At 42.1% G+C, this 15,627-nt stretch overlaps 1 protein-coding gene across 2 annotated transcripts in view; it reads right to left on the reverse strand.

Annotated features, from left to right (window-relative positions):
- Positions 1-15,627, reverse strand: part of ZRANB1 (zinc finger RANBP2-type containing 1) — a 49,696-nt gene that overhangs the window by 20,020 nt on the left and 14,049 nt on the right. Inside the window, exons 2-3 of one of the 2 annotated variants that reach the window (XM_090278699.1) lie at positions 9,953-10,129; positions 7,801-8,651 (exon numbers count right to left, since the gene is read on the reverse strand). In XM_090278699.1, coding sequence (XP_090134825.1) covers positions 7,801-8,651; positions 9,953-9,993 — 892 coding nt within the window. In that variant the 5' untranslated portion in view covers positions 9,994-10,129. The remainder of the gene's footprint in view (positions 1-7,800; positions 8,652-9,952; positions 10,130-15,627) is intronic. The other variant, XM_090278700.1, reaches the window with a different exon arrangement.

Raw genomic sequence — 15,627 nt, forward strand, 5'->3', positions numbered from 1 at the left:
TCGGGAGCAGGCTCAGTGACTATCTGAGTGCACAAAAGGATGGACAGTCAATCAAGGAAGAGAATTTTGAAAAGCAATGGGAGGGTGGAGCAGAAATAAAGCCATAATTATAAGGAAATGTGTGATATTAATGTTTAAAAAAATCAAAATAAGGAATCTCAAAACAAATGATGAAGAACCATTTTATATATAACAGAAAAACCCAAATCAATGGGGAGATAATTGATTTAAATAATATTAAAAATATTTTAGAAAAATAATTCAACCCTTAGTTCAACCAAAAAAAATGTGTAAAACAACAAAAAAAAGTTATTAGTGTAACTCTCTTCACTAGAAAATGGAGAAAGAAAATTTCCACCAAGGTACATATTTTTAATATGTTTTTAATATACATATTATTTATATTTATAAAGACTTCACGTAACAATCAAATCACAAAGGAAAATGAATGAAACGGGAATCAACAGTTCACAGGAAGAAAACACAAGTGACTTAAATGAGACAGCACAGCCCTCCCGCCCCGCACCCCCCCCCCCCCTCCGACAAACGCCAGCCAGGCCACAGCGACAGAGGCGCTCCCGGCTGACGACAGGGCCTTGCTGCCACAGCCCCCCAGGCAGTGACCCGCCAATATGCACATTTCTGTCATTTAGTCCTGTGATCCCATTTCTGGAAACCGAAGAAAATTATGAGACATGCTGACAATTTGGGTCATCAAAACACTACCAAAATAAAAAATTTTCAAATAACTCAAAAGGTTAATAGTATAAAATTGGTTAAAAGTACAACTAAATGTCATATTACAGATTCATTCTCAAAAGATGGAAACATTTTAATTCAAAATGTAAAGTTCAACAAAAAAGTACAATATTATTTCAATTACGTACATAAACAATGTGAGATAAGCTGAAAATACACAAAATGACACTTCCTCTAGACAGTGATGCTATAACCTATTTTTTTTTCATAGCTTCTCTTATCTCTGAAATACTTTACAATGAGTATGCTCTGCTTTTATTTAAAAATGGACTAAGCTTTCATATACTGTTACATAATGTACAATATGTCTACAGTTGGGGAAACAAGAAATAACATGTCCATCAACAGATAAATGTATAAAATGTGGTACGTACACATGGGGGGGGGGGGTCCTGTTTTCTCTCGTAGTTCTGGCTGGTCTAATAATCAAACTGATGTGACAGATTAACAGGAGAAAACAACCAAACTGAATTATGCTTGCACCCTGGGGGAGGGGTCCGGAGGACAGAGCAGGCAGCCGAAGCAACCCTGAGCTGAGGAGAAAGCGGGTCACAGTCTGGGACTGCAAAGGGGAGGGAGGCAAGTACACGGAGACGAACAGCAGATGCCTGGTACACAAATGTTTGCTGGGCCCTCTCTCTTTAGCAATGGGACACAGAGGACTTTGATCAATGTTAAACTATAGTTTTATCTATGATTATAACTCGCATGGAATTCTTTTAGGCAGCTAGGGAGAGGTCGAAGCTTCTTCCTGAGTCTTCTGTTTCTTAAAAATAACCAGCTGAAAATAATCAATATCCCAAAAAAGGCATGTGTGGGGATGGAAAGCTCTGCTCCCCGCCACAAACAAAGGAATATCATTCGATCTTAAAGGGGGAATTCTGACGCCTGCTACAACCCAGATGGACGTTGAGGACACTACACTAAGTGAAATAAACCAGTCACAAAAGGACGAATACTGTACGTTTCCACACACACGAGGTACCTAGAAAGTTAATTTCGCCGAGACAGAAAGTAGAACGGTGGTTCCCAGGGACGGGGGGCAGGGGGATGGGGAGTTAGTGCTAATGGATCAAGTTCTTGTTCTGCAAGACGGAAAAAGTTCTGGAGGAGGATGGTGCTTACAGGTGCACGCACAAGTGAAGACCGTTAGTGCCCCTGCACACTTGAAAACGGTCAACACAGCATACTTTGTCACCTATACTTTACCACAGTTAAAATAAAATTTTAAAAAAGAAAAAATCAATTCAAGAACATTATTCAGAGATATTAGAAATGCTATTCAAGTAATATCACCTTTGTAGCATGCCTTCCTCTCTCCCAAGAGATAAAATGTTTAAATTTTATGTAACCATATCCAAATTGAGGATCATTCTGTAAAATAAGTGCCTGGATTCTTTGAACATGTTACTGTCATGAAAGAGTAAATTAAAAACAGACACAAAAAGTACCTGCGGCACTGTTTAGCGGCGACTGAAGAGAGAAAACCACCGAACAGCATGTCTAACCACTGCCCGAACGGGGCTGGGGCAGTAACTATCACGGTAACTACTGGCGAAAATGAGTACGGACCTCGACTACCACCTCTTCCCGAGTAAGCGCACCGGACGGTCCCGCAGAGAAACGGCCCCCGTCCAGGACGCACGCGCCGCAGCGCTCAGAGGCGAAGGCCCGGCCGCTGCAGCGCGCTCTCGGCGGGCACAGGACACTCACGCACAAGGACAGCAATGGGAGAGAGCGAGGTGGCAACGTGGTGACAGCTGTGAAACTCTAGTCAGAGGCCTGTGGTGCCCCACGTATTACACTTCCCCCTTCCTCCAGGGTTTGGAACTTCTCAGAATAAAAGGTTGATGGGGAAAAAGTGGGCATCTCTGCAGAGCAGGACTGAGGTGGAGAAAAGGAAAAACACTGCTTTTCATAAACTCTTCTCTTTGCACTGCCTGATTTTTTAGCCATGTGCATAATTCAATAAATGTTTAAAGTTACGTTACGACAAAAAAGTAAAGTCCTCCAGAGCCTAAACATCTTTTTAAATTTAATACTGAAATACAGTTGGATTTCATAATTCAGGGTGTTAATTTAATATAGTGCTTTTGAAAAATGAAAGCCTTTACTCAACTGATGAATATTCAAACGTCAGTAGCAGACCATCAGGGACCCCGGGGCACACGACCGTCCTCGGCAGCGGGAGGCACATGACGCGCCAGCAGGCCTGCGCAGTCCCCCATCCTAAGCACCAGGGACCGGGCCTCGGACAGAAGTGAGCGGAGCACCGCCAGCCCCTGCTTCTGCCACCGCCGTCCACGTGCCTTGGCACCCCTGTTCCTGGAGACTTCTATCATCTCAGGTGCCTTGAAAAACTTGGAAAAGCCAGACTGAACTGGTCATGGTAAAGAAAACGTGGGTGTATTTCCTAGATTAGAATCTTTATATTGCTGAGGATTATCTCAATTCACTTAAAAATCCTGCCATAAAATGCAACTTTATACCCAGAGTTCCAAAATCACAAGAGGAAACCCTTAGAAACCAAAATGTATCTGAGGATAATACTCCTTTCGTGGTGCTAAAAATAATGCAATTAATTACCTGTGATATCAACTACTTTGCATAGGAAGGAGATCCACCAGCAAGGGTGTGCATGGAGTGAAAGGCCTGCGTTTTCACAGCTACACACATATCCCAAGTAAGATATCACACAGCCAACCAAGGACATACAAGGCATTGCCGGCATGCTAGCACTTCGCTTTCCTTTTATGGGTGTAGTGCCGAAGACCTGCTGCAGGAGTCTGTGTATGTTTTGGATTCTGTTAGAAGTTTTTAATAGAATATTTTAACTCAAACCATTTTTGTTTTTAAAATATGTCATTTAAAAACCTCATGGTTTTAAATGCCTAAGAAAGAACTTTTCTTCAGGCTCTTACTCATATGTAAAGCAACATGCTAAGGAAAAAAGAGCAATACAGAGAAGGGTAACTTTCAAGAGAACGCTCAGTCTGTTTTCAATATAAAATCAAGTTCATAATCAAACAAAATGGCCCGTTAGCATCCTAGAATAAATCTAGCACTGCAAATATTGAGAGGAACATTCAGTAAAGTATATAATTGTCTAACCACTGTCGGTACACCTGAAACTAATACAAAATAATACTGAATGTAAACTGTAATGGGAAAGTAAAATTTGAAGTCCTTTTCAAAATATAAAAAATAATAACTTAAATCTAGCAGACAGTGAACAGTTTCATTAGCTTCTTCTCTAAGTTCCCAGAAGATGATCTCCAAATATTAAATATTAGAACACAGACCTGCTACTGGGCTAGCGATTCTCAGAAGTGGTAGTTACTGCAAAGCAATTCCATGGGGCAGGAAAAATTCTAGAGATGGAAAATTGATTGTGCAAACAGCTGTGGCACACCAACTTGAAAACAGGCACACAAGCAAAGAAAACAGACCAAGTACTACAGAAATACCACACTGGAAATCAAATACTGTGGCCTAACCGTGGAATGCTGAAAACCAGTGGTGGGTGACAGACCCCCTGGAGACACAGCCATCAGCTTCATACAGGTGTACTTACCTGACTCAGAAAAAAAGACAGGACTGAAAACATTAATATTCACAAGTATCAAATGTTATTAAAAAGTTCCAGTGCCCTGATCGGTGGGATGCAGTTGATTAGGCATCCTCCCATAAAAGAAAAGATCGCCGCTTCGATTCCTGGTTGGAGCACATGCTTAGTTTGCCAGTTCAGTCCCCAATTGAGGTGCATACTAGGGGTGACTGATTGATATTTCTCTCTCTCACATCAATGTTTCTCTACCTCTTTTTCACTCCTTTACTCTCTAAAAATTAAAAAAAAAAAAAAAAGTTCCAGTAACAGTACTCCTTTCAACCATATCGAACAGAAAATGAAATTTAAAAAAAAACAAAAAACTCTGTGGTCTTGCTTTATAAATAATATATATATATGTGGTCTTCTTCATTCACTGTTCCAGGCACACAGTCTTTTCAAGGAATCCATTTGGGTCACAAGCTTAAGCGTTCTTTTTTGAAGGGTAACCGATTCAATATGCAACTGAAACAGGTAGGTAGTGCTGCCCTTCTCTCTAGGGACATTATCATCTACCCAGCAAAAAGGAGTCTATGATTAGCATTGACATGACCTCCAAGAGAATACGTGGCACCAAAGTACACACGTTCCAAGTCAAGTATCCATTCAAATTCACACTCTGCCTTCACCATCCCAGCTCCCACTCCCCCAAGGTCAAGTTTCAGCATTGCAATCCCCAAGGTCCTCTTGCCACAAAAGATAATGACTTATGTGAAACCTACCCCCAACAGTCATGTAAGACCCTTGCTCGATCCTGTGAGGCTCTGGCTCACTGCTGCCTCCTCCACAGCTCATCTCCCTCATTCCTACTTTACCAACGACAAAGCTGGTCTGAGGTTAAGGTGATATTTTTCCCCCAATTGTACATTTCTCACATTTGATACTTAGTGTAAGTTTTATAAGTATAATTTTATACTTAGTGTACACACTTTGGGGAATTTTTTTTTTAGTATATGTGCTGCCAAAGGGAATGCTGAAATGACTTTTTTAAATTTATAACACCAGCAAGTCATAATATAACATATCTAATGAAATCTGGAGAACATGAGGCAGGCAGAAAAGGAGATGTAAAGATTAATTTTTGGGAAATGTGGACTTCTGTTCATTAACCCAACAAAACAGAAACAAGAAAAAAATATATTTTTAGCATATTCCAAAGAACAAGACGTGACCACCTAACAAAGACAGGGCCATGCTCTTTTTCGTACAGCAGCGCGGAACCATACTGTGTGTGAACCATAAAAAATATCTGCTGACAGAAAAGACAACCCACATTACCAAAAATCAAGTACAGCCAACCTTGAACCCAGAAACTCTCAAGTGGGTACAAACAGGAACTGGATGACAGAGAAACTGTTTGTAAATAGAGCAAGACCAAGTCCAGTACTGGACCTGCTGGTAGGAGTTTCTGTTCCACCTTTAAAATAAATTCACAGCTGTTCGAACTTGAAGAGGTATAAAGGTATGGCTGTTCAATAGAACGTGTGGGAAGAAAGAAAAGGTAGCACCAAGAAGACTCAGTCATAAAGACGAAGCAATACTGATTGGTCTAACGTGTGTGTTTCAGGGGAAGGAAACGCTTTAAAGTAGGAGTTCTTATTCTGAGGTCCGCTAACTTGAAGAAGCAATGCACCTGATCCCTAAAGAATTCTATGACCCGCAAGAGGTTAGGAACCACTACAGGGAAGCTCATTTACATCCATAAACTTACACACACTGCAGCTCCACCATGTTCCAGCACATGTAACACACGCCCAGTACACTACTGCTTGCACAAATGACTTTAAGAGTGTTCCAAAAGGCATCCAGCTAATTATGACAATCAGGCCTAGACACAAAAGGTCCCATCATGCACGAGTCCAGAATAGGTAAATGCACAGAGAAAGAACGCAGACTGCCAGTTACCAGGGAGGAGGAGGAAGGGGATATGAAGCAACTGCTATATTAATGGGTGCAGGGCGCCCCTTTGGGGTGATGACAGCATTTCGGAACCAGAAAGACGGTGGCTGTACAACACTGTGAATGCACTAAACGCCACCGAGTTGTTCACTTCCAAAACGGTGGATTGTGATACGTGTATCTACGTATAAAAAGGAAAAAGACGATGACGTCGTAAATGTCTCCCCAACTGGGGGAGGGGGAAGAAAACAGTGGGCCCTGGCCGGTGTGGCTCCGTGGGCTGGAGCAGCACCTGTAACCGAAGGTTTGTGGGCACACGCCTAGGTTGTGGGTTTGGGGCCTGGTCCAGGTGCCTATGATCCTGGTACAGGAAGCAACAGATTGATGCCTCCCTCTCCTGTCCTCTCTCCTTTCCAATCTCTCTAAAAGCAATGAGAAACTGTCCCTGGGTGAGGATTATTTTTTTAATTTTTAAAAGAAAACAATGGGATGAAATGGGACAAGAAAGAAGACGGCTCAGAGCCACCCGTGCACCCACTGTGTGTGGTGTTCAGAGGGCGCATCTGCTGAGATGCTCTGCTGAGATGCTCTTTTTGCCAGGATAAAACTAAAATAAAAACTCAGGTTCCTCGGAATCTCGTCTTAGGACGTGCAGGTTCATATAGCTATGTCTTCCATATTCTTGGGGCTATATTCGGGGGTAAACAGAAGAAATTAATACTGAGAAAAAGACATACACAGCTAAGCCATATTTAAAACTTAGCTATCGTTCCACGTGATATTTACCTTCAGTAGTCGCTCAACATGTCCTCCACAAAACTAAATGTCAAAGTAAGCACCCCATCCAAATAATCAAAATCATTAAATTCAAATAGCTAACCTACTCAAAAAATGAAAATACGGAAGTCAAATAACGCTGTTGTGAATGATGTCATGAGTAATAAACTCACAACATGTCTGTCCTTGAACAGCTCTGAGCCAGTGACAGGGACCAATGTCCAGACTCTCCTCTGAAAAGGGCTGAAACCACAAAACACGCCAACCACAACCGGACCTATGGAACCAGCTGGCCTTACGGAATCGGGGTCATAAAGTCTGCACGTATTTACTACATGACAGTCATGTCAAATTTACATCAGTATTTTCAAGGTCAATATTATGTTGTCGGACTTCTTGGAGTCATACATTTTTGTGATATTTTTAACATCTGACTGAAGCTTCTGTCATCACAAGACGCTGGCACAGTTGACAAACACTGAAGCAGCAGCTGGTGTTCCTCGGTCACATCTTGTTACAGTGAACAGAGCAGCAGTTTTAAACTCCAGGTATGTGTTTTACTACTGACATGAAGACTTTGCTTTAACTTAAAAGTCTTTGCCCCCACTGCTGCAGAGACACATACACAATGAAATGGAGGCAATTCCAGCCAAAGCTATGAGAAGATCACAAATACAGCATAGCAGCATGGGAAATATACCTTTAACGTCACTTTCAGTATCTCTCCCCATCCCATTCAATAAAATGCAGAAACTTACCCACGCAAGCATTGAGGAAAAGCCAATCGGTCTTTTTCATCCTGTTTTTAATTTGCTTTAGTTTTTTAAAGTCCACTTCAAGGTCCTCCTTGCTGCCAACAGCGCCAGCCAGTTCGATCCTCTGAAAATCCATTTTCATTTCAGAGTCTCGTTTTGTAGTGGGAGGAGACCTTCTTTGGCTGTTACCACTGCTGCAGCTTCCCCTCCATCGAGCTCTGTCTTGTTCATTTATTATTGAAGAAGCCTCGTCAGTCTCTGCCAACTCTATTGCTTCAATATTATTAGGTCTGGGATGATCACAAACAACACATTTTTTAGCCTTGGCCCAGTTTTCATATGTGCAAATAGAACAAGTCCAATGCTGGGTCCTTGTGTTCAGTTTATTTCTGTCATTGTATTCCTCGCAAGGATCAACAGAAAAAGCAACTGGCCTTGAACCAGATCCTGAGGACTGAGGAGACTCTGTGGGACTCCTGGTCCTCCGCTGGGATAAGCACTGGGTGCATCGGATTGCTCTTGGCCAGTTCAAATACGTGCACATGTGGCACGACCATTTGTTTGCATTTTCCACGCTGTACGAAGGCTTGACCCTTGGTCTTGCACTAGAGTCGGGGCATATCAAAGGACTACTTCCTCCTTCAGTGCTAGAAGGATCCCAATCTCGACCAACGTCACTTGAGCCGCTTTTAAACGGATCCTCTGTAATAATCGTCCCGCTGGGTCTCTGGGCACGGCACATGGTACACTTGATTGCAGACGGCCAGTTTTCATACGTACAGTATTCACAAGCCCACTTAATTCCACGTTCTGACATCGTGTGCTCCTTGAAGTGAGTTATGTCAAGCAGGAAGCTATAAATAATGAGGACATGGTTATTAATAAAAAAACTACATAATTCCACCTCTGAAAATACGCCCCAAAAATAAAAGTATGCTTCCACTTACAAAATATAAATTTTTCAAAAGATGCATGTAAAGATTTCATAGTGAACTATACCTTTCATTTTTGATTTTCATAGACATGGGAGGTAAATTTCCAAAGAAAAACCTTAGCTTTCTCAGGATTTAATGGAATTGTATCTCAGAATGCAAGAGACAGGCAGAAGATAAAGACGTCTGCTTTAAGGGGGAAGGATTAGGTTAAAACAGGGAAGCTGCTAAGAGAAATGTTTCATTTCAGCCAGTCCTCACCATCAATTTAGAAAAGAAACCAACAGTTAAAAGACTCAAGGGAAAGAAACACAAACCAAATATCTTAAATGCATAACCATTCTCAAATTATGAACGACACACAGAATACAGTACGCTATCTAGGTACAGCGTCATAATGTGTTCTTTACTGAAGACTTCAGGAGACCAGAGTCAGTTCTATCGTTCTTACTAAGGAAGAAAAGCAGCTTCAGAGTGCCATTCCCCACTGCTCTGAAGCAGCACAGGTAAAAAAGATGCTGAGGGGAAATCCTTACCATTAACAAAGTAACACTGAGACAGAGATAAAATCAGCTGGTATTCTACACTCATCACCTCTAGCCCCGTTTGAACCACATAAAATAAAGTGTACATCACCTATACTTAGGACAATGAAATCAATGAAATTTTGCTTAGACACCTACTAGCGTATCACTCCAATATAATTTTGATTATTCATACTCAAAAATAGTCAATATTTAAACATACTCAAAATTCAATTCATATTAAAAATATATTCACTATTTAAAAGGTTCCCAGAACACTACACTGGACTTACTAACACTACACTGTAATGAAGACTTTATTATTTAATGACAACTAATTTATAAATGAAGAAACTTATATGGCAAATTTAATCATGACTTTTTAAAAATGGCTTGAATTTAGGCATTGGCCAGTAAAGCCAGCCTCTCTGGTTTCTAAAATCACTTCCAACTAAATTAATATTGCCTCCATATATTTTTAACCAGAGAAGTAAAAGAAGTCCTAGACAGAGTAAGAAAGCTCTTCCTTCTCTCTCCCGAGGATTTCCCTGAACCTGAACGCCCGATCTCTCACTCTACAAGCGTACTGAGTCCCTGCTGCCCGAGTCCTCGCTCCGTTTTTAGTGTGAACTCTGTCAAGAAGGAAAAAGTCACGATACAAAAAGCTACTATTTAATAACTAAAATAAAAGTCACTTACTAAGATTTTAGTTTCCATGCTACGACCTCCACCTTGCACATGATCAGAATGAAAGTACGGTTTATAAGTCAGACCAAAGATAAGATTCAGTCTTCATGCGGGCTCAGAGTCTGACTTCCTCAGGAGATCCTGCAAAACGGGGCAAGTGGCTCTGTCTGCCTGTGAATAGCTCTAGTCCTGTAAAGGAGACCAAAACTGAATTTCACTTGAAGCCTGCTACTTTATCCAAAGATATTTTTAAAGGTTTTATTTTAATCAATTCTCTATTTTAATCCTACTTATTTAATAACGAACTACTATATTTAAAATTTTAATTTAATACGGCAATAAAATTAGCTGGTTGGGTGGGTCAAATTAAACAACGGAAAGACATTTTTCTATGAGACCTTAACCAAATGTGCACTAATAAGCACATTAAGCTTCACTTGGCAGTGCTAAGTTCATTCCTACCTGCACTGCTTGTTATTACTGAAGGGGGGAAGGTGGTGTAAACCAGGTAAAAGTGTGTGTGTCTGTGTGGGTGTGTGTGTGCGCGCGCGCACGCGTGTGTGTTTGTGTGTAGAGAGGTCTTTCTCCCTCAGTAACTACGTATGTATGTTTTTGTTTTGTTTTGCTTTTTGCTGACCCAGCTAATTTACATTTACCTTGCTTAGATTTCTAACTTGAGTTTGTACGCACTGATGCGACAAGTGTGTGAAGCTTAGGGAACTACAACCATATAAGCAGCACTAAAATGGGCAACTGAGACTTAATGGCTCTCTTCATACTCAGGAGGAGTGTCTTCCTTAAGTTTCTCAGGAATAAAGTAAATTACTTGCTCATGTTATTGGAAATTAAAATGAGCAACAAGAGACTTATCATGACAAGAACACATGACAGAATAAATATATCCAGGGTTACTATAATTTCAGTATTTCATTTATAATATTCACATTCAAAATTTCACGCATCCTTTGATTACGTGTTACTTTGATATGTTTGTAGGCTCAACTGAACAGCTTACCTTATATTATTGCATTACCTAGCTAACCTTCGTGGAACTAACGTCTGGCATAGAAAATGAAGAGTCACTGTCGCATATCTCTGGTGAACAGTCTATCCTGCCCAAAAATCCAAGTAACTACACAACACCAAAACCCAGGTCAAGAGTTTTCAGATAAGGGCATTATATTAGATAATGATGTACACAGTAACCACTCAAAGGGGAACGGAGGCTGTAGAAATACTGCTTTTTGGCAAGTGAAAGCTAAAATTCACCCTAGAGGACTATCTGAGGGCGCCATTTGTACGCCGGTAATCAGTAAATGGGATGATGTAAGCGGCGAGATAACAACAGCCCAGCTGGGTGATCTGGCGTTACTGAGATGAAATTAACACTAAGTACACTTTTTCTTCCAGATGTCAAACATCCCTAAAAGGACATAGTCGTTTTTAACAGCAACCAGCTCTGTTAGTATTACTACATATCTTTTAAGATATATTCCTATGGCCAAGTACAATAAATTTAATTTACAAGTCTAATTTTCCAATGAGTTGTATTTCAACTGATACAATAAAGCAACAATAAAATCTGCATCATCTGTACATTATTTCAGGGGACCTGGACACAGCTGCTAGTCTTAAAGAAATATATACTCCTTGGTTCAAAGACAATACCTGTAGTTCCCCACCCTGTAAACCACAGCCCAAGAACCTATCTGTGCGTCAGGCTCTACCTGCAGACAAACTCAGTAATGTCCCGTGTGCCAGCCGCTCTCCAGTGCTAAATTCCTAACTGCTTCTGATTATCTTTTCCAGTTCAAATAATGGTAAGAGCACAAGTATCATGGGCATATGGAGTAATGGGCGGGGGAAAGGGAGGGACTAGTCACTGAACACCTTTGATATTGTCATACTTAGTAATGAATTAATTAGAACACAGTAGTGAAGCATCCCTAAACACTGCAGAGATAACGCATAGCTATACTGAAGTCGGTTCCTCAAAACTGTAGCCACAGTACAAACTGCCCCAACCACCCACTAAAACCCTGTGAAAGAGAACTGGAGACGTGCAGTAACCCTCAAGTACTAACTCCTAAACAAACAAACTTAGAGAAGCTCAGTTTCAGTTTCAAATAATGTTATCCAAAGAAAGGACTAACAGCACTCTTCAAGGTTCTAAATTAGCTTTATTAATATGTCTATATTTAGTAACACAGTTGCTGATATAAGAATTAATATAAATCTGTGGAGATTTAAAAATTCTCCAAAAGCATTTTAGGAGAACATGGATGAAGCTAAAACTTAAGAGGATATTCCAAACATTGAAATTTTTGGCTGTTAAAATATTACAAGGTAATGAATTCTGAATTACAAACTTGATACAAAATACTACTTAAGGCAAAAATCCCAGCCATCTCCTCTTCTCCCTCAGCACCTTCCCACATCACTACCCTCCTCGCAGCAGGGGGCAGAAAAAGGATCGGGCCCTGAGCAGGACCCCGAAGACGGAGGGCGCGGTGGCCCCCACGTGCACTGGACCTCCTGCCAGGGCTCCGCGGCTTCCCTCCTGCACTGGGCCTCTCAGCTCCCCCTCACGACGTGACCCCCCTGCCGCAGCACCAACTCAAACCCGCCTGGAGGCCAAGGTCGGCCTTCTCCCCACAGACCCTCCCCCGTGGCCTCTGTCCGATCAGCGATTCCCACTCTGACTGCCACCAACCCTGTCTCGGGCCAGGTCAAGACCCCTGTAACGGCCCCTGAGCGCCTTCCCTTTCCAAATCCATCCTGGTCACGGGCATGAGAACAACTCTCGAACAACAAGGCGTCCTGAAGCTGATGGGCACCTGCTGCCCGCCCCACGCTCACTCGCCCCCAACCAGCACACACCAGCCCGCGACAATACACGCGTGAAGGCACCGCCTGAGGAACCCAAGGACACACACTTCTGGTGACGCCTACCCCGCCTGTGAGGTTCAATCCACCATCTCTCTCTCACCAAGTTTTTCCAGGTCCCTTCAAGTCCTAGCAGCCACACTTCTACCAGCACTCACTGTGTTTCCCCTGGAGCCTGTGAGGTGTGAACAGTGCGTGTTTCCGGCATCATTCCCTGCCCTCGGGGTTCAACCAGGCAGCTCGCTGCCAGGGACCGCTGGGGCATGGAGTGGGAGCCGGCCCGAGGCTAGTGAGACCCACCTAGGAGGCCACATGGAGGGACCTGAAAAGAGGAGCAGAGCTCTGAGCAACCTCAGGCAAACGGAAGAGATCCCGGACTCCCGCGGCAGGAACCCAGCGGGAAGTGTGTGCGGGAGCAACCAGAGGCCTGCGCGGGCCCTCCCGCTGCGCTGGCCTGTGCGCGTCCTGTAAAGGGCACAAGCACAAGGACGTTTCCAATGTCCTCGGGAACACCAACTCCATGTGAAATTACGTGCACAGAATCAAGAACGGGCAGATCTCAAAACTGTGCTGGCCTTCCTCCTATACAGTGGTCACTGTTACCTGTCACCTGAACTAACACACTTGCTAAGGTCCTTTCCCAGGAATCTGTGGACAATTTATAACAAAGGCCATGGTCACTTGTCATGGTGACCTTGAAATAAAATTATAAAGAATGTAAAGTTTACATGGTAATACGTTAACATTTTTAATTAAAAAAACGGTCTTTTAAATACTTTATTTGTTTTTAGAGACAGGGAAAGGAGGGAGAAAGAGAGGAAGAAACATCAGTGTGCGGCTGCCTCTTGTGCGCCCCCAACTGGAGACATGGCCCGCAACCCAGGTACAAGCCATGACCAGGAATCGAACCAGCGACCTTTCAGTTCACAGGGGGGCACTCAATCCACTGCACCACACCAGCTAGGGCTAAAATCTGTCTTTTAAACCACTAGACAATTACTAATCCATTGATTAGGAGACCTATAGACAAAATATTAATTTATAGTGCCAAATCTCACAGAAAACAACCTAGTCATTTCAAGAGGAATCCTACATCTTTACATATTAGAACTTTATTTGTATTTTGCCAACTTCCTCTACTTCAACTCCATCAAGCTCTTTAGTTCCCAGGCAGTAACAACAAAGGAAGGAGGATATGGGTCTGTGTGTTATGTCTGTCCAGAAACTACCCAGCCATGTAATATGAAAAACACATTCACTGAAGAAGATACGAGAAGAAACACTGTACACAGGACAAGGACACCTCAGTCACCTTCAAAGCAGATACCTCAGGACCTCACACAGTTCTCCCAATCACCATCAGCTGCCCCGTTGTATTTCCCTAGATCTCACTGACACTCTGAAATCTCTTCCCTTTCAAAGGTGATTTTAGTTTTTTGAGAAAAGTCAGAAGTTGCAGGGCACCAAATCTGGGTTTTAGAGGGGCTGAGTCACCTGGGTAATTTGCTGTTTCGCCAAAAACTCTGCATGAAACACGATGCATGAGCAGGTGCTTTGTCATGACAACGCTGCCAATCACCAGGTGCCCACAGCTGTGGCCTTCTGAGTCATCCCAATAGTTTCCATGGAGGAATGTTCAAGCTTCATGCAAAACATGGTGCAGACACAGTGCTCCACTAACTCAAGTCATTGTGAATGCGACAGCCATAGTGTACATGCTGACTCAACAGTGGATACCGCCCCCACTGACTAGTACAGTGAAGTCGTCATTGTTCACGCATGCGCTTCCAGTCCACTCTCCTTGGCTACCAGGTTCCATCGATATCACACAAACTGGTCCTGCAATATTAACAACAGCTGGACTTTTTCTGGACAGGCCTCGTATATATACACATACACAGATTTGAAATTTCTCATTATGAAAAGTTTACAATGTCTATCAGGTAAGTGACAAATGCTGTTCTAGACTGAAATTAAGGCTTCGACTGCTAAGGCTAGAAAAGGAGCAGGAAGCACTATACTGGACAGTATTTGTTAAGACTGCTACTCAAAGCGACGAATCTCAATCATTAAACACTGGGCTTGTGTTTGAGAAGTGGAGTTAAAACATGTGGAAAACTTAAGAATAAAGCTTCTTTCTACAAATCACAGATACAGTTCACAAAAGAGGAGAAAATATGTCAAAATATGAACCAAGTTTCTTTCATCATAAGTTTGCAGATGATGCACACTTCAGAAAACTAAAACAAGACAAACTGACATGATAAAAATCTGTCTTCCAATCTCTCTCATGAACACAGATGCAAAAATCCTCAACCAAGTACGAGCAGATCCAACTCAGCAATGTATAAAAAGAATTACACACCACAACCAAGTGGAGTTTATCCCAGGTATGCGAGGCTCATTCAGTGTTCAAAAATCAATTAGTTGTAATCCATCGTATCAGTAGGCTACAAAAAACACATGAGCACATGCAGAAAAGGCACTGAACAAAATTCAACACTCAATCATGATTTAAAAAAAAAATCTCAGCAACTAGGAACGGAGTGGAACTTCCTCAACTTGATAAAGAGTATGCATAAAAAAACAAAAACAAAAAACAAAAAACCTTACCCAACGTGATACTTAATGGGGAGAAACTAGGAACTTGCCCTCGAAGACAAGGATGCCCCTTCTCACTACTCCACTACTCTTTTCAACATCACACTGGAAACCCTAGCTAACGCTGTGAGACAGGAAAAGGAAATAAAAACAAAACAATTCCTAGAGCTAATACACAAAAGTTAATTACCTTCCTATAT

This window comes from Furipterus horrens, unplaced genomic scaffold, assembly GCF_987537825.1.
Source record: "Furipterus horrens unplaced genomic scaffold, mFurHor1.1.pri manual_scaffold_5, whole genome shotgun sequence".
NCBI lineage: Eukaryota > Metazoa > Chordata > Mammalia > Chiroptera > Furipteridae > Furipterus > Furipterus horrens.